We start from the raw sequence: 25,481 nt of genomic DNA, 5'->3' as shown, positions 1-25,481 counted from the left end.
AGTTGAATATAAGAGGAAGAGGTGGAGACATAGCAGGCAGTTGTTTAGTTGAGCATCATTGTGTAAATCTTTTCCACTTTTGGAAATAGGTGGTGCGAGTAGACTGTGTTGTGCTATGTAGGAGCACTCTGAACTTCGTCAGAGCTTGCTAGTTCGTTTTGGGAGAACCATGTCGGAACCAAGCTTTGAGGTGAAGCATGGACAGGTTGAGGTGGAGAAATCGGCAGTGTTGCTGCAATAGGAGGTTTGGAATGAGAGGCAATGAGGTTGGTGGTTGAGTTGACATTCTGGTGAGGAATGGGAACCATGTTTGTCTAGGCCATGTTGGAGCAATCAGGATCACCTTGGCACAATCTGTTTGCATATTTGTCAGAACTCTGTTGAGAATCGGGATTGGGGGGAAAGCATAGAGTAAGTTCCGGTGCCACAGAATCATAAATGCATCTCCCAGGGAGCGTTTGCCCAGTCCTGCTCTAGAGCAAAATTCGGGGCATTTCCTGTTTTCCGCAGTTGCGAATAGGTCTATGGTTGGGTAGCCCCAAATGCGGAATATGTTGATGATGATCATTTAGTTTATCTCCCATTTATGGTCCCATGGAAACTGTCTGCTTAATTCGTCCGCTGTGGTATTCATAGCCCCAGGAAGGTAGGCGGCTGATATCCGGATATTGTTCGCAAGGCACCAGTTCCAGAGTTTCATAGCTTCTGTGCAAAGCAAATGAGAGCAAGCTCCTCCCTACCCGTTTACACAGAATATGCAGGCAATGTTGTCTGTCATTATCCGTACATGTTGGTTCCGGATTAATGGGAGGAAGCGACGGCAGGCATTGCTCATAGCACAAAGTTCCAGGACGTTTATGTGCATGGAGGTTTCCATTGGAGACCATAGCCCCTGGGCTGTGTGATGTAATGTGTGAGCACCCCACCCAGGGGATGCATCATAAGTCATTATGATGGATGGAGCCTCCTGGAGAAAGGGGACTCCAGGGAAGAGGTTGGAGGCAACCGTCCACCATAGGAGACGGTCCTTGACTTGGAAAGGTATGGATAGGGGTTTGTTTAGGGAATGCACATTGGGTCTGTAAACCGTGGCCAACTAAGCTTGGAAGCACCTCATGTAGAGTCGGGCATTTTTGACCACGAAAGTGCACGAAGCTATGTGACCTAGTAGTTGTAAACAGTCTCGAGCGGTGACTTGAGGACTGTTGAGAAGTTATGTTGCCAGCTGCTTTATGGTGTTGAAGCAATAGGACAGGAGAGATGCTATTCCCATCCGGGAATCGAGGTGTGCTCCGATGAACTCCAGGTGCTGGGTAGGAATTAATGTGGATTTGTCATTATTTGTAGGCCAAGGGATAGGAAACTATCGATGGTGAGTTGCGTGAATCAAAGCACTTCGTTGAGCATTGAGACTTTGAGGAGGCAGTCGTCTAGGTAAGGAAATATTGTGACTCCTTGCTTCCTGAGGTGGGCAGTAACTACATCCAGGAGCTCGGAAAAAACACGGAGGGCCGAAGAGTAGTATCCTGTATTGAAAATATGTCGAGCTGAGGGTGAAATGAAGGAAGTGTCTGTGGGCTGGATGTATTGTCACATGAAAATAAGCATCCTGTAGGTCGAGGGCTGAAAACCAATCGCCCTGCTACAGCACTGGGATTATGGTGGTGACAGTAACCATTTTGAACTTTTTCTTGATAAAATTGTTGAGCCACCTGAGGTCCAGAATTGGTCGCCAACCCCCTCATTTTCTTTTCTGTTAAGAAATAATGGGAGTAAAACCCCTTCCCTCTGTGTCTTTTGGGCACAAGCTCCACTGCTCCCAAGGAGATGATGTACTTCTTGCGGGAGCAGTTGCTCATGAGAGGGGTCCCTGAAGAGGGACGGGGGAGGGTGGGTGGGTAGGAAGCATGGATAGGAAGGGGATGGAATAGCCAAGTGTGATGACCTCTAAAACCCACTTGTCAGTGGTAATGTTGTACCATTAATGGAAGAATGGTTGTAGGCAGTGTCCAAAAGTAGGGACAGGTAGTGTAAGCGCTGAAGTGGGAAAATTGTTTTCAAAACCCTCGACCAAGGCTTCAAAATCTGCTTGTTATTCGGAGGGGGTTGAGACACTACTGCAGAATTGGGGCGGCAACGCTGGTATCTGGGTCTCTGGTGTTGTTGCTGTAGTTGGTCGTGTGATCTCTGGAAGTGCTGGGTATATGTGGGGTAGTGTGAACATTGGTAAGGTTGGTATCTATATTGTCGCCTTCTGTTCGTAGGGGTTTGTATTCCTAAGGACCGGAGAGTTGCCCTTGAATCCTTCATTGAGTGAAGGACATCGTTCGTTGTGGAGACAAACAGTTTGTCGCTGTTGAATGAAAGGTCTTCAATAGTAGTCTGGACCCCTCTCGAGGAAATGAAGAGGAAGAGAGCCACGAACCTCGGTGCATGACTACTGACGTAGCGGTGGATCTTGCTGCAGTACTGGCCGCATCAAGGGCTGCTTGAAGAGCGGTACGTGATATGATTTGTACCTCAGAGACTAAAGCAATGAATTGTTGTTTCTTTGCTTCTGGAATGTCCTCAATAAAGTCCATGAATTTGTTGTAATTTTTGTGATCACATTTTGCCAGAACGGCCGTAAAATTAGCTATTCAAAATTGTAGGGTGGGAAGATGTGTATACTTTACGTCCAAGCAGATCTAAACGTTTACAGTCTTTATCGGCTGGGGTGGAATGGGGATACTGGTGCTTGTTCTTTTGGTTGACTGCACCAACTACCAGCGAATTAGGTGCTGGATGAGTGAAAAGAAATTCAGAGCCCTTGGAAGGGATGAAGTACTTGTGGTCCACTTGTTTGCAGGTAGGTAAGCTTGCAGCAGGAGTCTGCCAGACGGCTTTGGCAGGTTCCAGAAGGGCTGGGTTGATCAGCAATGTAACCCTGGAAGAAGGCGGCGGCTGCAGGATGTCCATTAACTCATGCTGCTGTTCAGGAACCTCCTCCAGATTGATTCTTAATTTACTGGCCACTCTTTTGAAAAGGTCTTGAAATTTTGAAAAGTCATCTGAAGATGACGGGGGAGGAGGAAGCAGGGCTTCGTCAGGCTTAACAACTGGGTCTACTGGGTTAGAGACAGGTCGTGCCTGATTCTGCACTTCTGATGGTGCTGTCTGGTGACTGGCACCAGTGGCAGGTTCATGAGCTTGTGGTGCCAGGCCAGTGTCGGGCCTGGTTGAGGTGGCATAGCGAGTGTGGTCTTGAGGATAGGATGCCCATGGGGACCAATATTGCCACTGTGGTACCATCCACGGGGCAGGATCCTGAGAGTAGGAGAAGGTGATGTTTCTATGACCTGTATTAACTGAGGTCTGAAGACGAAACTCTTCATATGGTGAAAAATCCTCCTGGAGACCAGCTTCCTCCTCACTGGAGGAAGGCTGTTCGGACCCTGGCTGAGCATTTGTCAAGAAGTAGGCATTCAGTAAGGGTGACTGCAGAATGGGTGACAAGCAGGTCACTTGACTGTGTAAATTGCAGTGCTGAAGCGCCTCTGTGTGGTGAGGGCTGTGCAAGAGGAATCTGCTGCAACGAAAAGTTCCTCTACACCGGTGTTCTGTAAAGTTGTTTGGCTGCCGGCCAGCTCAGCGGGTGTCGGTGACGGGAGAGCGGCGATAGCCTGTTGGGGGTCAGACACGGCTGCATGTGTCGGCACCGCTTCCACCGCAGTGCCGAAAGGTGCCATCTGAGAGGCAGGCAACTGGAAGCCTGAAGCCTCGGCACCGGAGCAGTGCGCTACCACCATAGCTGCAGGCAGGCTGCGCCCAGCGCATCAAAAAACTGTTCAGCTGGGGAAGCTCTGGGAGGGAGGCAGTAGACCTGCTGGGAGAAGCCTTCTCCCGCAAAGTTCGCTTCGCAGGTGACAGAAGGTGATGGTTTTTTGAAGTTTTCTTCATCTTCTTAGAGATGGGAGGGGCTGTGGCATGGAGCGGAGCCAGAATCAGTGCCTGGGTCTGAAGCGGACCCTAAGGATCTTTGCAGCAGGAGCAGCTTTAGCCTCAACTCCCTGTCCTTTCGTGCCCTAGACTTAAGTTTGTTGCAGTGGGCACATTTTGGGGGGATGTGGGACTCCCCCAAACATTTTATGCATTTTGAATGGCCATCTGACAGAGGGATGGCATCCTTACAATCAGAGCAGTGCTTAAAGCCTGGGGAGCCAGCATGTTGAAAGTGGCTGCGCTGACAGGAACTAAGAGAATTTTATTTTTTATTTTTTGAGAGAGAGAAACTAAGACTACTGGTAACACTAATAACTAATACTATTGGTAACTAACTATCTAACAGGGTAAGAGTAACAAGGGAGAAAAAGTTTTCTAACGAGTCTGCTGAGCTCTGTCTCAGGCCAGGGACGGCAGAGAAGGAACTGAGGAGACCAGTCGTGCACACGTACTATTAAGGTACACTCAGAGCGGGGGGCAAGCTCTGCGCATGCACGACCCGTACGAGTACTCCTGTAAAAACCTCAGAGCGAAGGCACAGGGACGCACCAACACCTAGAGTGGAGCACCCATGGGGACAGCTCTCAAAGAAGAATGTTCAGCACAGAGCTCTTGCAGGGAGTTCCTATATAGGCTATGGCTAGAAAATAACTGACAAGGTCCTAGAGGGAGCTGAGGCCATGAAAGATGGAATGGAAGATGGGAGCTGTTCCTACTCCTACCAGAGTTTCAGAAGCTGATAATTTTAAGACCTTGTCTTGCACTAGCAAGCTGAGGTCCAAGAGTGAGAATCCTGTGTGCATTGTATTGTTAAAGAATGATATTTAAAAGGAAAATATATATAGAGAGAGAGAAAGGGAAAGCCACTAAAATAATTTAAATGATGTTCAGTTACAAATGAAATAAGAAAAGGAAGTTAAAAAACATGATTCACACTACTACTTTCATCTCATTCAGCCTGCATTGCTGGGTTCTGGAAAGCATGACAACAGAAGCTGGCTTCTCAGGCTCTCAAAAATAATTAGTGCCACAAGATGTCACACTTTAAGTGAATTGTTCTGCAAGTAGTGCAAAAAGACATATCAGTCTGTGATGCTACAGCTATATGTTATAATCTCCAGATAGAATAGGATGAGTTAAGAGGCTCACTCTATAATATGGCAATACCCAGCTGAATAGAAGATTTAATGATTATATTACTACATAATGTTTCTCTAAATAAAAAGTTCACTGTTGCAACAATTCACATTTTATTTCTTAAATTCACATGGCCATGATTTATAAACTTTTAAAATCAAATCAGTCACCCCCAACTTAGATTTTTTCTCAGTGTGTGCATCTAAGTGTGTTCAAGAAGTATCCATGAGCTTAGTGCCAGTGAAATTTAAACACTCAGTCCAGATGAATACACACATAAAATGAAGGTATAATGAATTCCTTCATTATAACAAATGTAATGTGTTTCTCTTAGATAGTACAGAAAAAGTATGCAGTATGTTAGAGCTTGTCATGGGCTAATAATTACACAAGTGGCTCAAAAATAAAATGATTACAAGTTCAGGAGCAATTTTAATAAATGAAGGTTTTTTAAAACTGTTTTTATTTATTTATGTAGGTGTCCAAAAAAGAGGGAGTCCTTTATAGATATTCTTAGCTTGAAAAATTGTGTAATTTTTAAAATAGAAGTACTCCACATCAGTGTTCATAATCTGGATTGTCTTTTAAAAATATTTCTAGGGCCTTTAACATGCCTAATTATATTTTAGTAAAAATCTCCCTTTTTATAGTTCACTATTTTTATTACATATGCTTTATATTTGCCTTGCTGTTTTACATATTTTATATATGTAATATGTATCAAAATACATTAAAATTAAAACCAGTGGCGGTATTAATATTGGAAAAGGCTAGCTTTCATGAATTTTAGTGGTGTTTAATTTTAAAACAGTTCATATCATTTTGTCAGTGAAGTGGAAAAATCTGGAAATGACAAAAAATATTTTGTTAGTCAAAACTAGAGACAACTAGGAAGATCTTCAGAGGAATGTGATCTCTCACTCTCATTCTCTGGAAAACTTGTCTAACAGAACAATTCTATGTTGCCCATAACTTGAGCATGGATAGCTTACCTGTGGTTCAGTAAAGAATAAAATCAGTTGTTCTTCAGAGATGGAGGATAATACAGTTTTTGCCAAAAAATATCTATGACAAGTAAATCCTTAAGAAAATCACTAGAAGATAAGATTACCTACCACTAGGAAGTCAAAACTGGCATTTAAGTAGCTAAAAACACCAATCATCAATCCACCAGTTTTAAAATTACAATTTAACTAGCCAGTTGTTTTGTCAATAGGTGCATCTTTTGAAGGTCTACATGCACATTTTATGCTGGAGGAGCATCTGATCACAACTGGAGTGAAATCTCTAAACAAGGCAACAAGAAATCTAGGTACAAATTGCAAAGGACACTGTTTGGATTTCTTATGCTGGAGTTGGCAATTGTATTTGCTGGTGGTATATTCCCCCAATATACTATACTGCATGTGCACATCATACATATACACAATATTAATGGGAAATAAAAGATGCATATAAGATCTCATTACAAAATACCCAACTTTATCCAATGAAGTCTTTCTTTTCAGCACCTCCTATACCCAACACATGATGCTAAAAAGTGTAATCTCTGTTGAATACAAAATTGGTAAGCAATCATCCACACTAGATACACTTGGCAAGTCAGTGAACACATGATCACCTGAAAGTGATACTCACATAATGAAGCATACATCTGTTACTAGTTCAAAGTTAGTAAAGCCTCAGAGTGAACACAGAGCCAATTTTGCATAAACTAAAACTGACATTTTTCCAAGGATGGCCTACAGCAAGATCAGAGTTACAACCAAACAAACTATGCTCATTTATGGTAAAAATGAGTGAGATGACTTCTTCTTGATAAAATAAAGACTGACAGTTCTAGCAGTAACAAGAAAAGAAACAACCACTAAGACCAACAGCATCTTGGTACTGAAACCTTAATCAAAAGGTAAGCAATTTTGTTTTGGCCTGGGATTGTAATACACGTATAATTGCTTCCAAAAAGCACAGACAAAAGAGCTGAAAAAGGATCAAGTCCCAGAAAGACCATGGCAAAATAAAGGATTTATTTGAATTCATATAAAATTAATTTACTATTGATTGCTACTATAGGTTTGTACTTTCAAAACTAATCTATATCAAATCTGTAAATCTTTAAATCAAGACTTGGTATCTTTCTAAGGGCTTAGCTACACATGGGGCAAGGAAGAGTGTATGCTTGTGGATTAGGTTTCTGTTAAACTGTTGCAGAATAAACATTCCAAAATAATTGCATCCACATGGTCGGGTTTTCGCTGCTTTGCTCTGAATCAGCATGTACACATGGTACTGACTTTTTTCAAAGCGAGCACTCAGCATTCTGGGCAGCTATCCATAGTGCTTTGTCCCCAGCTGTGACACAGCACCCCATATTCATCATAGTTGTATCATTATATGATTATGACATAGTTATGATGTATGATACAAAATGTTATGATACAAAATGTGCCATGTAAGGTGTCTATGAAAAATATGAATATCCTATTTGTGTGCATGTATCATTTTCATATCTGAAGTTATGAATATTAACTATTTATCTGTATTTCAGATGTAGTTACACCTGAGTAACACCCACTAGGCAAGATGCTTCCAGTCTAGACAGCTGGTTGTGAAGGGCCTGTTCAAGGTAATGGGCCATTAAAGGAAATAGTAGACTTTAGGAGAAGCTTATCCCCCACCTGGTGAGCCTTCCTGAGAATGCTCCAGACAGCCTATGAGTAATGGCTGCTATGACTCAGCACAGCATGTGACCAGACTACATGACATTGAACTGCATTTTGGTACCTATATTTTTCCACAAACCGGGCTGGAAACTTAGCTTGGAACAAAGGGTTCCTGCCATATGGAAAAACTATACAAAAGAGAATTCTTGAGGAACAAAGACTGAACTGGCAGAAGTGCTGGTCCCAGGCTAAAGGGATTTCTAACCTATGTATGGAAACTTGGTGGACTGCTTGTATAATCAATCAGGGTGAGAAATTGCTAATCCAAATCCTTTCAATCTAGTATATTAGGATTAGTTTGCAGTTTCTGTTTGTTAGATAATCTGCTTTGATCTGTTTGCTATCACTTATAATCACTTAAAATCTATCTTTCTGTTGTAAAGAAACTTGTTTTATGGTTTATTTTAACCAGTGTGTCTTTGAAGTGAAGTGTCTGGGAAAATCTCACCTTGGTTAACACAGGCTTAGTGCCTGTAACTTAGTCCCACACTGAGGGGAAAGCGATCTATATTAATGAGCTTGCATTGTACAGATCCCTGTGCAATGCAAGATGGTATAATTCTGGGTGTATATCCAACAAGGGGGCAAGGCTGGGGAGATGGGAAATTAGCTGTTGTCTTCTGTTTGTCGTTGAGTGACTTAGATAAAGCACTCAGGTAGCTCAGTTGGGTGTTTGATGCCACCTGCTGTCATTTTGGGTGAGATCAGGGCCTGGAGAGGCTAGCTGAATCACCAGCAGAGTAGTGTGAGAAGGGGCAACCCAGTTGACTGGTTAGGAGGCACAGCAGTTCCCGTGGCTCCCAGACTGCACCCTGGGAGTGACAACCCATCATGTAGTGCATACACATGGCATTGACTTTTTTCAAAGCAAGCACTTAGCATTCTGGGCAGGTATCCCATAGTGCTTTGTCCCCCTGCTGGGCTCTACGGATTCTGGAATTTTTCTCATGGCACATTGTGGGATACCTACAGGAAGCCCCTAGAATTCTGGGACTTAAGATCAAACTAAAATTTCCATGATTCTTCTGTCTTTTGTGAGCCAAAGCCATTTTAAAACTGCTGTCAGGCTCGGGGGACGTCAGTTACTTGCCACTGCCCAGGCACCAATTAACACACAATTTCTGATGCACACACATTTATAATCATGCACCCAGACAGATCTGGAAGCTAGCTGCCATACTGCTGAGCCAATTTTGGTAGAGGAAGAAGAGGAGGAAATTGGACAACTACTCATGGATACAATTTTTCTGGAGCAGCTTCACTTGATTCTATGCCATTTCTGGGCTTGGGAAACCAGCATCGACTATTCGGAAAGGACAGTGATCTGGTTCTGGGATGGCCAGCAAAGGAGGCAAAATTTCAGACTGACATGTCATGTACATAGGGGTCTAGCCAGAGCTCACCCTGAAGCTGCACTAGCATCACACCAACATGAAACCTTCCCTTAATTTTGGAAAATGTGTGGCCATAGCCATCTGGAAACTCACCATCTCCAACTGATACGGATTAATAGCTAAGCAATCTGGTGTTAGTAAGATCAGCTGTCAGGGCTGTTGCTAGGGAGGTGTGTGCTGCTATAAAGAAGTTGTTGATGGTATGGCTTGGAAAGCTTGGCAATGCACAGGAAATTGGTGGATTTGCAGTGGTTGGGATTCCTGATTTATACTGGGGCCACTGATGGGAACCTTGTGCCCACTCTCCTGCTCCCCGCCATGCGCCAGGGTTTACAAACAGAAAGGGGTATTTCTCCATGCTACTCCAAGGTATAGTTGATGAGGTAGCCTGGAAAGGTTCATGATACTAGCATCTTTTAAAACTCATGCCTGTTTTATTTAACAAAAATTGGCATTTTTGCTCCCAGGACAACTATATACCATAACGGTGTTGTGATTCCCACTGTGATTCTGGGATAGCCCGCTTATCTTTAACTTCCCTGCCTTATGAAGTCTTTTATTGGACACTTAGGATGCCAGAAAGGACCTTCTGAATTATATCCTGAGTAGCTACAAAATGACAATGAAGTGTGTATTTATAAGTCTGAAAGGAAGGTGACCTTGTCACATAGTGAGGCTGGAGATTCCTGTCACAACTGCTTGCTGGGTTTTGCATAATATCTGTGAGAGGGAGAGAGAGCACGTCAGTAACAGGTGGGAGGCAGAGATGCAAAGAGTTTCAGGCAGCTATGAACAACCAGTGAGGCTTCCTTTGCCAACTACAGCAAATCATCAGGGCCACAGGTCAGGGATGCCCTGTGCTCCTATTCTGAGGCTACGGGTTGAGGTATTGAAATATAATTTTATTATGCACTGTGGCATGGTTTCATAACTCTGTGTATGGTTTTACTCAAACAGAAGATTTGGCTTTTAAAATGCTTTATGCAACTGACTGGGGTGTTTATCATATTTATGGGAGATCTGGTGTTTTATGAGACTTTAGTGAAGTTTTGTGAAAAAAAATTTTACTGAACATCAAATAGCGCAAATAATAAACACCATTTATAGAACAAAACTGCAAACTTTTATTGATTCCAATCACAACATAAAACAAAGCAAACCTTATACAACATTACAGTGAAGATGTGTAACAAATGCCTAGAAGTTCTGAGTTTGTACAAATGTTTGTGCTGTATTGGTCACATGCATGTGTAGGTAGGAGATTTCTGCATGTTGTCTTTGCCTTCTGGTATAGGATGGTGTGGGAAGAAACCATCATTTGTGGGTGTAGAAGTTAAGGAGGGCTCCCTGCATTCACTGTTTTCAACATCCTGGGTGGTGGTGGTGGAGGGACGAAAGTGCCTTGTTTGAACTTTAGAAACAGTACTGCTGCTCCCAGTACGCGTTATTCTCCATGGGCTGCAGGACATGGTAGGGCTTTGGTTGAGATGCTGAGCCAGAACATTGCACCAAAATGCTCTCCATCAAGACTAATTTTTTATATCAGGTCCCAGAGCTGTTTTTGCCCATCCCTGTCTTTCTCAGTGGTTTCCCTTGTCAATTCTGTCTTCTTCTCTCTCAGCAAGGATAATTTCTCAGTCCTTCTGTCTCTCTGCAAGGAGAACATCCCTCTACTCTTCTGTTTTCTTAGCCCTTTTCTGGGATGCTGACAAGTTTTGGTCTTTTTTTTTCGTGCCCCAGAGACTTTCCATGCATTTTGCAATTGATGACAGTCCTGTCCTTGGGTGCCATGCACCATCAGGCACAGGAGCTGGGGAAGCTGAGAAACCAAAGTAGTATTTATTGTAGTATTTCAAGTCTCTAGGCTTCAATAATAAACTGTTGCTTTTGTCTCAGTTTTGGAATACCATTTTCACAGTCTCTTCCTAGTCTGGGGAGAACTTGCACATTGTAAGACATTTTCCATCTTACTTGTCTTTTGTATAATAACCCTAATACTATGTTGTTGTAGAGATTGCCTAGGTGTGCAGCATGGTTTGGGGATTAGGTCTGGTGTTTTATGTTCGGCTAGCAGGCTGAGTGGACAAACAACAGCATTTGCGGTTTGCATAGGCTGGGTGGTTGACTGGGAATATGCAGGGGGAAGGTTAGTAAATGCACATAGAATCATAGAATATCAGGGTTGGAAGAGACCTCAGGAGGTCATCTAGTCCAACTCCCTGCTCAAAGCAGGACCGATCGATCCCCAACTAAATCATTCCTGCCAGGGCTTCGTCAAGCCTGACCTTAAAAACTTCTAAGGAAGGAGATTCTACCACCTCCCTAGGTAACGCATTCCAGTGTTTCACCCCACTCCTAGTGAAAAAGTTTTTCCGAATATCCAACCTAAATCTCCCCCACTGCAACTTGAGACCATTACTCCTTGTTCTGTCATCTGCTACCACTGAGAACAGTCTAGAGCCATCCTCTCTGGAACCCCCTTTCAGGTAGTTGAAAGCAGCTATCAAATCCCCCCTCATTCTTCTAGTCCCCGTAGACTAAACATCCCCAGTTCCCTCAGCCTCTCCTCATAACTCATGTGTTCCAGTCCCCTAATCATTTTTGTTCCCCTCCGCTGGACTCTTTCCAATTTTTCCACATCATTCTTGTAGTGTGGGGCCCAAAACTGAACACAGTACTCAGATGAGGCCTCACCAATGTCGAATAGAGGGGAACGATCACTTCCCTCGATCCACTGGCAATCCCCTACTTCTACATCCCAAAATGCCATTGGCCTTCTTGGCTACAAGGGCACACTGTTGACTCGTATCCAGCTTCTCGTCCACTGTAACCCCTAGGTCCTTTTCCGCAGAACTGCTGCCTAGCCATTCGGTCCCTAGTCTGTAGCGGTGCATTGGATTCTTCCATCCTAACTGCAGGACCCTGCACTTATCCTTATTGAACCTCATCAGATTTCTTTTGGCCCAATCCTCCAATTTGTCTAGGTCCTTCTGTATCCTATCCCTACCCTCCAGCGTATCTCCCACTCCTCCCAGTTTAGTGTCATCTGCAAACTTGCTGAGGGTGCAATCCACACCATCCTCAAGATCATTTATGAAGATATTGAACAAAACCGGCCCCCAGGACCGACCCTTGGGGCACTCTGCTTGACACCGGCTGCCAACTAGACATGGAGCCATTGATCATTACCCATTGAGCCCGACAATCTAGCCAGCTTTCTATCCACCTTATAGTCCATTCATTCAGCCCACACTTCTTTAACTTGCTCGCAAGAATACTGTGGGAGACCGTGTCAAAAGCTTTGCTAAAGTCAAGGAACAACACGTCCATTGCTTTCCCCTCATCCACAGAGCCAGTTTTCTCGTCATAGAAGACAAGTAGATTAGTCAGGCATGACTTTCCCTTGGTGAATCCATGCTGACTGTTCCTGATCACTTTCCTCTCCTCTAAGTGCTTCAGAATTGATTCCTTGAGGACCTGCTCCATGATTTTTCCAAGGACTGAGGTGAGGCTGACTGGCCTGTAGTTCCCAGGATCCTCCTCCTTCCCTTTTTTAAAGATGGGCACTACATTAGCCTTTTTCCAGTCATCTGGGACCTCCCCCGATCACCATGAGTTTTCAAAGATAATGGCCAATGGCTCTGCAATCACACCCGCCAACTCCTTTAGCACTCTTGGGTGCAACACATCCGGCCCCATGGACTTGTACGTCCAGCTTTTCTAAATAGTCCCAAACCACTTCTTTCTCCACAGAGGGCTGGTCACCTCCTCCCCATGCTGTGCTGCCCAGTGCAGTAGTCTGGGAGCTGACCTTGTTCGTGAAGACAGAGGCAAAAAAAGCATTGAGTACTTTAGCTTTTTCCACATCCTCTGTCACTAGGTTGCCTCCCTCATTCAGTAAGGGGCCCACACTTTCCTTGACTTTCTTCTTGTTGCTAACATACCTGAAGAAACCCTTCTTGTTACTCTTAACATCTCTTGCTAGCTGCAACTCCAGGTGTGATTTGGCCTTCCTGATTTCACTCCTGCGTCCCCGAGCAATATTTTTATACTCTTCCCTGGTCATTTGTCCAATCTACCACTTCTTGTAAGCTTCTTTTTTGTGTTTAAGATCAGCAAGGATTTCACTGTTAGCTGGGGGAACTGAAAATATCAAGGAATAATCCCCTTCAGATCTTAAATTCCCAGGCACAGATACCAATTTTTAGAACACAACATGGTGGGGAGGGAGGGCTGGAAGCTGACCAGGTTTGGAAAGGGTCTTAACTCCTGGTGGTGCCCACTGGACAACAAGAACAAAATATTTTTTAAGTTACCCATACAGTTTTATTGTAATATAGGCCAGAATACTTACTGAGAGAGGTCTCCTTCCCAGCACTATCATGCTGAGTATACACCTGGGTTTGGGGAATTGTTTGTTTCAATGGGTTTGCCTTAGGTTTTTCATGTGGGGAAAAGATCCTGGCTTCCACAGGAAATCTGGTCAGGGTAGGAGACTGTGTTCTCTTTGATGCCTTCAGTGCTCTCCGTGACATACCAGGTGGTTGCCTTCCTGGAAAAAAATTGATCCTCAAAGTAGAGGCGAGTACTTGGAGCACTGCAAGAGGTCCTGTTTCTGTTCTTTGTGTGGGCTTTCCCTATAATTCTGCAGGTGGACATTCCCTGTGTTGCAGCAGTGAGAAGTCCGAAGAGTGACCCCTCTTAGTTCTTTGCTTTGATATACACTAGTATATCTTCACATTATGGTATCTGTTGTTAAGGCAGGACTGAATGGTCTTCTCTCCCCAGATCACAAGAAAAATCCCTGACTCTGTGCATGGCTCCATGCTCATGTAATGCTCCAGAAGTGTCTCATCACAAGTGGGGTGTTCCTGACTAGCGGTGAAATTTAGTCAACATGACCACAGAGAAATAGAGGGGACACAGGCAAACACACTAAGGTCCTGGTGTAAAGCAATGTAGTATGGGATGGCAGTGGGAGGACTGAAAAATTAATCTGATACATAGATGCATCCACACAATTGAATTTAACCTACTTTCAAAGTGGATTATCCAATTTGCACTAATTGGCCACCTAATTTGGAAGGTTTCAGAGTAACAGCCGTGTTAGTCTGTATTCGCAAAAAGAAAAGGAGTACTTGTGGCACCTTAGAGACTAACCAATTTATTTGAGCATGAGCTTTCGTGAGCTACAGCTCACTTCATCGGATGCATACCGTGGAAACTGCAGAAGACATTATATACACACAGAGACCATGAAACAATACCTCCTCCCACCCCACTCTCCTGCTGGTAATAGCTTATCTAAAGTGATCATCAAGTTGGGCCATTTCCTGCACAAATCCAGGTGTTCTCACTCCCTCACCCCCCTCCAAAAACCACACACACAAACTCACTCTCCTGCTGGTAATAGCAGGAGAGTGAGTTTGTGTGTGTATGGGGGTGGGGGGGTAAGAAAACCTGGATTTGTGCTGGAAATGGCCCACCTTGATTATCATGCACATTGTAGGGAGAGTGGTCACTTTGGATAAGCTATTACCAGCAGGAGAGTGAGTTTGTGTGTGTGGTTTTTGGAGGGGGGTGAGGGAGTGAGAGAACCTGGATTTGTGCAGGAAATGGCCCACCTCGATTATCATACACATTGTAGGGAGAGTGGTCACTTTGGATGGGCTATTGCCAGCAGGAGAGTGAGTTTGTGTGGGGTGGGGCAGAGGGCGAGAAAACCTGGATTTGTGCTGGAAATGGCCCAACTTGATGATCACTTTAGATAAGCTATTACCAGCAGGACAGTGGGGTGGGAGGAGGTATTGTTTCATGGTCTCTGTGTGTATATAATGTCTTCTGCAGTTTCCACGGTATGCATCTGATGAAGTGAGCTGTAGCTCACGAAAGCTCATGCTCAAATAAATTGGTTAGTCTCTAAGGTGCCACAAGTACTCCTTTTCTTTTTGCTAATTTGGAAGAAACTTGTGTCATGTGTATGCAGGGCATTTTAATTTAAAAAAAGAATGAAACACCCGACCCAACCATTTGTGTATGAGCCCTAAATTTTAATGAAAGTTATGGTCTTGAGGCAGATATTACTGGGTTAGTTTCTATGGCCTATGTTATGCATGAGGTCAGAATAGATTACCACAGATTTTCTGGCCTTAAAATCTATGTAATTACAATTTGCAAGGCATGGAATACCACAGAGTCTGATTACTGCTAATAGATCCAGCAGGAATCCATTAGGGCCTACCAGTTTGTGTACACACTTCAGAGTAACAGGCTAGACAAATGAGCTACTCACACAGGGAAAAAATCTGACAAAGATTTACTCCTTGCCCCTTTTGGATAATAAATACACAGTAATAGAAGGAATGAGTTTGCCAGTACACGTTAATGAGCAAACAAAGATTTTACAAAGCAAAGAATATACCAATGCTACATATACCATTGGAAGAAACAGTAAACTTGTTTGTGTTTTGCCTAACAGACATATAAAGCTGTTGTGCAAACTGACAACTGGATAACCAGTCCAAATGAGAATGAATGTTAAAAAACTGGAAGCCAACAGAATCACTATCCCCGTAGAAGCATCAGGATTACATATTGTGGAAATGAACAGTGGAAGGTGCTAGAGAAATGTTCATGTTACCAGGAAGAGACATCACAAATCTCTACTGATACAGGAGAAAGGTGAAAGCTTGTTTCTCCATGGAACAGATAAGGCAACAAAAATCTGCATCACTGCCAGTAGACTCATTTCAGGCACTAACATCACCAAAGTCACCGAGCACAAAATAAATTCAGTAAATAAATTTCAGTATTTTTATTCAGAAATTAAATGACCTAGGCAATAAAACATATTTGTTAGTTATAGTAAAATGCTGACAAATTCAAAACAAAAAGCTGGGGTCCAGAGCAACAAAGAAACAGGACAAAATTGCAAAGTATTACTACTGGACAGGGGCAGCTAATTATTTTCGCCAGCATCTTTCCATAGGTCAACTTTCCAAAAATGTACTGTATGAAAGACGGATCATGAGATCAGACCTCTGGAGATGCAGATGACCAAGTGTGTCACAATTTTGCAAGAGTTACCAAGAACTCGCTAAATGGAGGGTAGAGGTTTTTGAAAATCCAACCACATTTAAAATATTCCTTAAAAAACAGATTAAGAATTTGCCCATCACCAAACAACATTTCCTTATTATAACAGCTCAAGCAGTATTTAAATATGTAGCAAACCTCAATTCCATAGATTGCAAGTGAGATTAAACTTAATCCATACTGCACATCACTATGTATTGCATAGTACTAATTTAACTTTCAGGAACCTTAGAAACGTATACATCAGCCACTGAGTTTCATTTCATTACTCAACATAATTTTCCATTACAAAATTGGGAGAGGCAACTGTCAGTATGGTTAGCTGGATATTTTACTTCAGCTCTCATCAATGTACAGTTTGATACATTCTTTGAAAACAAAGGGCCAAATTTTTAGAAGAATGTTGAAACTTACTGAACAGAAACATACATAGCTTTTAAAAACAAAAGTAAATCAGTTCATCAGGATAATAAAAATACCCTGGCAATCCTTCTTTGACTGAAACTCTGTTTCAACAGTATTTAAGCACTGGGGCAGGGACTGTCTTTTCATTCTGTGTTTGTACAGCACCTAGCACAATGGAGTCCTGGTCCATGACTAGGGTGCCTATGCGCCATGACAAACAAAATAAACAAATAAAAAGAGTTGGCCCTATATATAGGTATGTATTTCTTCATAAACCATTACTATATACCTCCCATGGTTTCTTGTGCTGATGCCCTGTTCTAACTTTGACATATAATTCATATGACAGAGTCATAGAAACTAATTATAAATAAGAAGTGAGAAATGATCACTTTTACTGTGACACCAAGGGAGTCTATTTCCTCATGGAGGTATTTGATCCCACTTCCATAATCATTCTTCATTGTGAACACTATTTTGCTTACCTTGCGTGGCTGAAAATCATACTTCACACAATGCTGAAAACCTTTTCCTTTTGATTTCAACGATGTAACTATTAAGCAGTTGCCAACGAAATGAGCAGAGTACCCAACTCCTTTGCTAGTGCGAAAACTGAAAAGAAAGAATAATTAAGGACAAAGTAGTATAAAACACTCTGGGACAAAGGGAATTTTGGGCACAACTCCCAGTAAATCTTTACAAGCAATACAACTTTTGAAGCACAGATCAAAATATTTTCCTTTCTTTTAGATTATTAGCTGATGCATCAGGGAAATAGATTAAATAGATCTACACACATTAATCTAGGTATTTAGACAATATTAAAGCTCAGTTCTCTCAAAAACAGCAGTTACTCATATAAAACTCCTGGGAAGTACAAAATATCATCTCCACTTTACAGAGAAATGTTGCACTAAGACATTAAGGGCCAGATTTTTTAAAGAATGTAGGCACCTAAAAATGAAGATAGACGCCTAAAGGTAATTTCAAAAGAACCTAGGCAGCTAACTTCCATTTTAGGAGTCAGGGACCTTAGTGCTTTGAAAATCTCATTAGGTGCCTAAATTCCTCTAAAAATATGTCCCTAAGTAACCACTAGGAACTGAACCCAAATATCCTGAGTCCCTGTTCAATGCCACAATCACAAGATCATTCTTCCTCTTTGTTACATATTATGTATCATATCATATATATGTAGGTCAACAATTAAAGCCTAAAATTAGGCTCCTAATCCATATTCAGACACCTAAACAGAAGTGACCTGATTTTCAAAAGTGATGAGCATCTACTAACCCCCAATGCGCTATGTCCTCCCAATTATCTCTGCCAGTTCTGATTACTCTGACTCCCTGTATCATCCTGTCCCCTACACATTTCATCTAATTTCTTTTCCCCTATGCTTTCTAATACATGACTGAATTACCCTCTCCTAAAAAAGCCTCTTTTACCCCCATCTGCCACTGCATCTACTATCCCTTTTCCTCCTCCCCTTTAAATCCAGGTGCTTTGACAATGGTATTTTTTCCTTTGCCTTGACTTCTTCTCCCCCCGCCACTTAGATCCTCACCATAGTCCTTTATAGACTTACCATAAGGATACAAATCACAGTGCTTTTTAGTCATTTCTATCTTCATCTTACATTTACGCCTGTGCTTTCAAATGTCATTTGCTCCCTCCTTGGGCTTTCTCGTTTTTGTATTCAGCTGATTTTTCTATCTTCCACAACTTCATCAGGAGCTCTTCCTTCTTTTGCCCTTGCCCGCTTTTCATCAGTGTCCCAATGGATATTGTCCTGGGTCTTCTCTTCTCCTTCTACAACTTATTCCTTGGGAATCTCAACTGCCCAATCCCACATATGCACCTCTGTCAACTACCAACTAAAGACTTAACTCAGTGAAAACCTATTTCCTCTCATCCAAACTCTCTCTTCTGTCTCTTCTCTCTATCATCATCAATAGCTCAATTATCCTGTCACACATCAAGGCTCACAACTTACGTGTCATATTCCAAGACAAAAAAATATGTTAAAATGCAGTTAAGGTTGAGACTACATATCAGTAACTTAAAAGGGAAAATACATTACAGGGATTAATTATCCCAAATGCAAGCATTAAAACCCAAAGAAATTCATTGTTCAGGTTATGCTTTAAAAGAAATCCAAACATGTTAAGGTATGGAAATACACAGTTCAGGCAACCAAACAACCTTAACTCTTCCTGGTAGCAATGCCATGACAGCAATACAATTATGAAAACACATTAGTGTTTATGGTCCCAGATTGCATTAAACTGATTTTTAAAAGACATTTTTCATATATTTTAACCCCATCATAGTGTTCACTATAGGACAGAGTCAAAGTTGTTTGCTTGCCTTTTACTGTGCACAAATATGTCCAGTCTTCCTCATATGGCTGACTAGTTACAACTAATAAAATTGTTGCATGCAAAATATTTCCTGACCTGAGCTTAACTGTATTATAACAATTAGATAGTCATTAATAAATTAGCTAATTACAACCTACTTTAATCAAATATAGCCTAAGCACAAAATTTCAATTAACGTTAACTCTGTGGAAAGTTTGAAGAGCCTATGTTAGTCTGTTAAGACAATCTGGGATGATAAAAAGACACTCAGATTCTAAATTTCTTAAAGGATGCACTTTTTAATTAGTTTTTAACAAACTAACAGCTCTGCTTTTCAATTCTTAGAAAATCCATTCTGTACTCAAAGAGTAAGTGTTCTAAGTTTAGGGAGGATATGTTACATTGTCCATGCATAATAAAGATGATGAATCCCTGCTTTAAGCACAAAAGAACACTCAACCTTTACTATAGAGTCACAACCAACCCCTACACAATTACAATTCATTATCTCCCCCTTATATATTCATAGATTATTAAGGCCAGAAGAGACCATTGTGATCATCTGATTTTAGTCTGATCCCCTGCATAACAAAGGGTATAGGATTTCCCTGTAATAATTTCTGCTTCTTGTGAAAAGCACCTCTTTTAGAAAAAATCCAGTCTTGATTTAAAAATGTCCAGTGACAGTGAATTTAGCACAACCCTTAGTAAATTGTTCCAATGATTAATTCTCTCCACTATTAAAATGTGCACCTTATTTCTAGTCTGAATTTGTCTAGCTTCTATTTTTTACTGGTAGACTGGTTGGCTGCTTTAAGCCTAATGCATCTTTTACAAAGGACAGGACTTTGTGTTGTTCTGAGTTTCCTCCACTGAGCTGGCAAGTTCAGATTCTGATAGGGTGATCTCTTCCACACAGAATGTGCTTGACTATGCTCAGTTTGGGCATTCAAATTTTTGTGAGATTGCACTCCACGCTAGCTCATAAATGTGGGGTCTTTACCTAGGAAGCAGGAAGAAAGAAATCTCCGCTCCATTCAGAGCCCTCCCCTTGGGTTGGGAGAGGGGGAAGCATCACCTGAGCTGGTGAACTGCCCAGAGAGGCTCAGATAAGCCATTGGCCCCTGGACACTTTGCTGGTGAAGGTATATATGCCCTGACCCCTCCTGTAGTATACTGTGGTACGGTCTCTTGAAAATTCATCATGCATAATCAACGGAAGGCCTCCCCACATAAGGGGTCCCTCATATGATGCAAGCATACTTAGAGGTCTGCAATGTATGCTCAGAGTTGATAGAGCCACCTTGCTATGCATCTATTAAATAGGGTTGCAGTTTAAAAAGACAGTTAGTTACCTTTTCTGTAATTGGTGTTCTTCGAGATGTGTTGCTCATGTCCATTCCATATTAGGCATGTGCGCTCACCATACGCACCGGTGCTGTAAGTTTTTCCTTTAGCAGTATCCGTAGGGGACTGGCTCTGGTGCCCTCTGGAGCGGCGCCTACATGGCACGATATAAGGGGTGCAGCCAGTTCCCTGCACCCTCAGTTCCTTCTTGCCAGAAACTCCAACAGTGGCAAAGGAGAGTGGGTTGTGGAACGGACATTAACACCTCATCTCAAAGAACACCAGTTATGGAAAAGGTAACTGTCTTTTCTTTATCGAGTGCTTGCTCATGTCCATTCCCTGTTAGGTGACTCCAAAGCAGTACCCCTGGAGGTGGATAGGAGTTCACGGATGTGTAGATTGCAACACAGCTTTGCTGAACCCAGTGTCGTCCCTGGCCTGCTGAGTGATGGCATAATGAACGTTAAACATGTGGACAGAGGACCACGTCGCAGCTCTACAGATGTCCGGAATAGGGATTTGCGCCAAAAAGGCCGCCAAAGACCCCTGCGCTCTTGTCAAATGGGCTCTGATGATCAGCGGCGGCAGAACCCCAGCCAGGTTGTAGCAGGTCCTTATGCACAAAGTAATCCAATTGGAAATCCTCTGCGAGGACACCGGATGACCCTTCATCCTATCCACTGTAGCGATGAAGAGTTGAGTCGATTTATGGAAAGTCTTGTTACATTCTAAGTAAAAAGCCAAGGCCCTCCGGACGTCCAGGGCATGAAGACTGCTTTATTTAATCGTCTTGTGTGCTTTGGTACAGAACCCCGGGAGGATGATGTCCTGGTTCATATGGAAGGTGGAGACCACCTTTGCCAGGAAGGCCAGGTGGGGCTGCAACTGAACCTTATCTTTGTAGAAGACTGCGTACGGCATTTCTGAGATCAAGGCTTTAATTTCTGAGACCCATCTCGCCAATGTCACCGCTACCAGGAAGGCAACCTTCCATGACAAATGGGAAAGGGAGCAGGAACCCAGTGGTTCAAAGGGTGGGTCAGTGAGCCTAGAGAGGACCAAGTTAAGATCCCACTTTGGGACAGGAGCCCACAACTGCGGGAAGAGTTTCTCCAGCCCTCTCAAGAATCTGACCATCATGTCATGGGAGAATACCATCTGTCCTTGGATCGGCGGGTGAAAAGCGGAAATGGCCGCAAGACACACTTTAATGGAAGAATGCGTCAGGCCATGGTTCCTCAAATGGAGCAGGTAGTGCAGGACAGCCTGTATGGAGGAACACGAGGGAGAGACATCCCATTCGGACACCCAGCGGGAAAACCTTGTCCACTTGGCTAGATAAGTAAGTCTAGTTGAGGGCTTCCTACTTTCCAGGAGGACCTGTTGGACTCCTTCCGAACAGGTCTGCTCCTCCGGGTTCAGCCAAACAGCATCCATGCCGAGAGGTAGAGGAACCCGAGGTTGGGGAGTAGGAGCTGACTGTGGTCCTGCAACCGCAGCTCTGGTGGGTTGGGCAGGGAGGGGCTGCTGACAGGCTCATGAGCATGTCGAATCAATACTGGCGAGGCCACGCCAGGCCAATCATGATAACCTGTGCCTCATCTCTCTTGATCTTTGCCAGGGGCCTGCTGATGAGTGGAATCAGAGGGAATGCGTATATCAGGTTCCCTGACCACAACAGGAGGAAGGCATCGGAGAGGGAGTCCTTGCTCAGACCCTGTTGAGAACAAAACCAGTGGCATTTTCTGTTCACTACCAGACAGAACAGGTCCACTTGGGGAGTCCCCCACCTTTGGAAGATCAGGCAGGATACCTCTGGATGGAGCGACCACTCATGGTGAAAGTAGAAGTCCCTGCTGAGCTGGTCTGCCAGCATATTCCTGACACCGGGAAGATGACAAGCTTCCAGGTAGATTTTGTGACTGATGCAGAAGTCCCACAGGCGAAGCGCCTCCTGACAGAGAGCCAACAAGCACGCTCCCCCTTACCTGTTGATGTAAAAACATCGAGGCTGTGTTGTCGATCAGGACTCATACCACCTTGCCCAACAGATGGGGCAAGACTACTTCGCGCGCCAGCTGGACTTCTCAGAGTTCTTTGATGTTTATATGTAACCACACCTTCTCCGGGGACCACATCCCATGTCTGGAGGTAGCAGAGATGTGCCCCCCAGCCAAGGTCCAAGGCGGCCGACACCAACTCGAAGTGTGGAGGGTTGTTGAACGGAACTCCTTCCAGGACTGCCCTGTGGTCAGTCCACCATATCAACGAAGTAAGTATCGCCTGGGAAATGATAACAATCTTCTCAAGACTGGGAATAGACTGACACCAGTCATTGTTGCAGGGGCCGCATCCAGAGCCTGGCATGGCAGACCACACAAGTGCACACTGCCATGTGGCCTAAAAGGTTCAAACAGACCCTGGCTGTAGTCAGAGGGAATGTGGAGACTTACGCGATGAGGTTCACCAATGTGTGGAACCTTTTCAGGGGCAGGAACGCTCTGGCACAGGTAGAGTCAAGGATCGCTCCACTGAACTCTATCCTCTGCACTGGCACCAACGTTGACTTTTTGTTATTCACCAGTAGGCCCAGAAAGCAGCATGTGGCTTGAAGCACCACAATGTTCCTTTGGTCTTGAGACCTGGAGCCGCCCTTGATGAGCCAGTCATCGAGGTACAGGTAGATCTGGATACCACAACACCTGGGGTAAGCAGCAACAACCAACATGCACTCGGTAAACACCATCGGTGCTGTCACCAGACTGAACGGGAGGACCGTAAACTGGTAGTGCTGAGGCCCCACCATAAACCAAAGGAAGTGTCTGTGCCCTTAAAAGATCGCTAAGTGGAAATACGCGTCCTTCAAGTCGAGGGTGGCATACCAGTCCCCCGGATCCAGGGAGGGGATAACAGAAATCAGAGACACCATGCGGAACTTTAGCTTCTGTAGGTACTTGCAGACCACCTTCAGCCTTTGGGATTAAAAAAATACCGGGAATAGAACCTCTTGTTCTGGTACTCGAGAGGAACTTCTTCCACCACACCCAGCTGTAGTAACCCTTTACCTCCTACATGAGGAGACTCTCGTGAGAGGGGTCCCTGAAGAGGGACAGGGAATGTGGGTGGAAAGAGGGGGCGGGGGAGAGAAAGGAACTGAAGGGTAGGACCCAGTGGTCCGAAGTTATAGTGGTCCACACTGGGAGGAAAGGGGAAAGGCAGTTGGAGAACACTGGGAAAGATCAATCCGGGGTATAGTCTGGTAGGTCGCCCTCGGGCGCACCCTCAAAATGACCGTTTGCCCCCCTGCTTATTATGGGTTGAGCCTGACTGGGTAGAGGATGGAGGCAGGTGGTTCGGGTGGCACTTGCAACTCTTGGCTTGTTTACAGGGCTGGTCCTGCCAAGGCTGGCTCCCCTGGCCCTCAGGCTGCTGCAGTTTGAACCGCTTACATGCTGCAATGTAGAGACCCAGGGTTTTCAGGGTGGTGCGGGAGTCCTTGAGGCCATGCAACTTGCTGTCTGTTTGCTCCACAAATAGGGCCCTGCCGTCAAAGGGCAGGTCCTGCAATGACTGCTGGGACTCAGTGGACAACCCAGAAAGGAGCAACCAAGAGACTTGCCGCATGGAGATAGCGGAAGCATCTCCATGCGGAAGCATGGTGCGGGCAGCAGCATCAGCAGCATCTGACGCCACCTGGAGGGCCACCTGGGCTGCAGTCGTGCCCTCATCAAGGATCACTCAGAACTCCTTCTTAGAAGCCTCAGGGAGCGATCCTTCGAATGTGGCCATGGCTTGCCACATATTAAAATCATATCAGCCAAGGAGGGCTTGGTGGTTGGCCACTCTCAGCTGAGGACTGGAAGACTAATCAACCTTATGTCCAAAGAGATCCAGCCTCCTCGATCTTTATTTTTGGGGGTTGTCCTTGCCTCTCCTTGTGGTTAAGCACCTCAACCACAAGGGAATTAGGGGCTGGGTGGGAGTATAGGTATTCATGTGCGGATGTGATTGCAGAGCCATTGCCCATTATCTTTGAAAACTCATGGTGATCGGGTGAGGTCCTGGATGACTGGAAAAATGTTAATGTAGTGCCCATCATTAAAAAAGGGAAGGAGGATGATCCGAGGAACTACAGGCCAGTCAGCCTCACCTCAGTCCCTAGAAAAATCATGGAGCAGGTACTCAAGGAATCAATTTTGAAGCACTTCAAGGAAAAGAAAGTGATCAGGAACAGTCAGCATGGATTCACTAAGGGCAAGTAATGCCTGACTAACCTAATTGCCTCCGATAATGAGATAACTGGCTCTGTGGCTGAGGGGAAAATAGTGGACATGTTATTCCTTGACTTTAGCAAAGCTTTTGATATGGTCTCCCACAGTATTCTTGCCAGCAAGTTAAAGAAGTATGGGCTGAATGAATGGACTATAATGTACAGAAAGCTGGCTAGATCATTGGGCTCAATGGGTAATGATCAATGGCTCCATGTTTAGTTGGCAGCCGGTGTCAAGCAGAGTGCCCCAAGGGTTGGTCCTGGGGCCGGTTTTGTTCAATATCTTCATTAATGATCTGGAGGATGGTGTGGATTGCACCCTCAGCAAATTTGCGGATGACACTAAACTGGGAGGAGGACTAGATACGCTGGAGGGTAGGGATAGGATACGGAGGGACCTAGACAAATTGGAGGATTGGGCCAAAAGAAATCTGATGAGGTTCAATGAGGATGACTGCAAAGTCCTGCACTTAGGACGGAAAAATCCCATGCACTGCAACAGACTAGGGACCGAGTGGCTAGGCAGCAGTTCTGCAGAAAAGGACCTCGGGTTACGGTGGATGAGAAGCTAGATATGAGTCAACAGTGTGCCCTTGTTGCCAAGAAGGCTAACGGCATTTTGGGCTGCATAAGTAGGAGCATTGCCAGCAGATCAAGGGACGTGATCATTCCCCTCTATTCGGCACTGGTGAGGCGTCATCTGGAGTACTGTCCAGTTTTGGGCCCCACACTACAAAAAGGATATGGAAAAATTGGAAAGAGTCCA

General features: G+C 44.1%; 1 protein-coding gene across 5 annotated transcripts in view; it reads right to left on the bottom strand.

Annotated features, from left to right (window-relative positions):
• The window catches only part of NBEA (neurobeachin), an 858,254-nt gene that overhangs the window by 651,495 nt on the left and 181,278 nt on the right, over positions 1 to 25,481 (bottom strand). For all 5 annotated transcript variants that reach the window (XM_048847621.2, XM_048847613.2, XM_048847638.2 and 2 more), the window contains exon 6: positions 17,221 to 17,347. In XM_048847621.2, coding sequence (XP_048703578.1) covers positions 17,221 to 17,347 — 127 coding nt within the window. The remainder of the gene's footprint in view (positions 1 to 17,220; positions 17,348 to 25,481) is intronic.

This window comes from Caretta caretta, chromosome 1 (assembly GCF_965140235.1).
Source record: "Caretta caretta isolate rCarCar2 chromosome 1, rCarCar1.hap1, whole genome shotgun sequence".
Lineage (NCBI taxonomy): Eukaryota > Metazoa > Chordata > Testudines > Cheloniidae > Caretta > Caretta caretta.
This window is presented reverse-complemented; position numbering and strand designations above follow the sequence as displayed.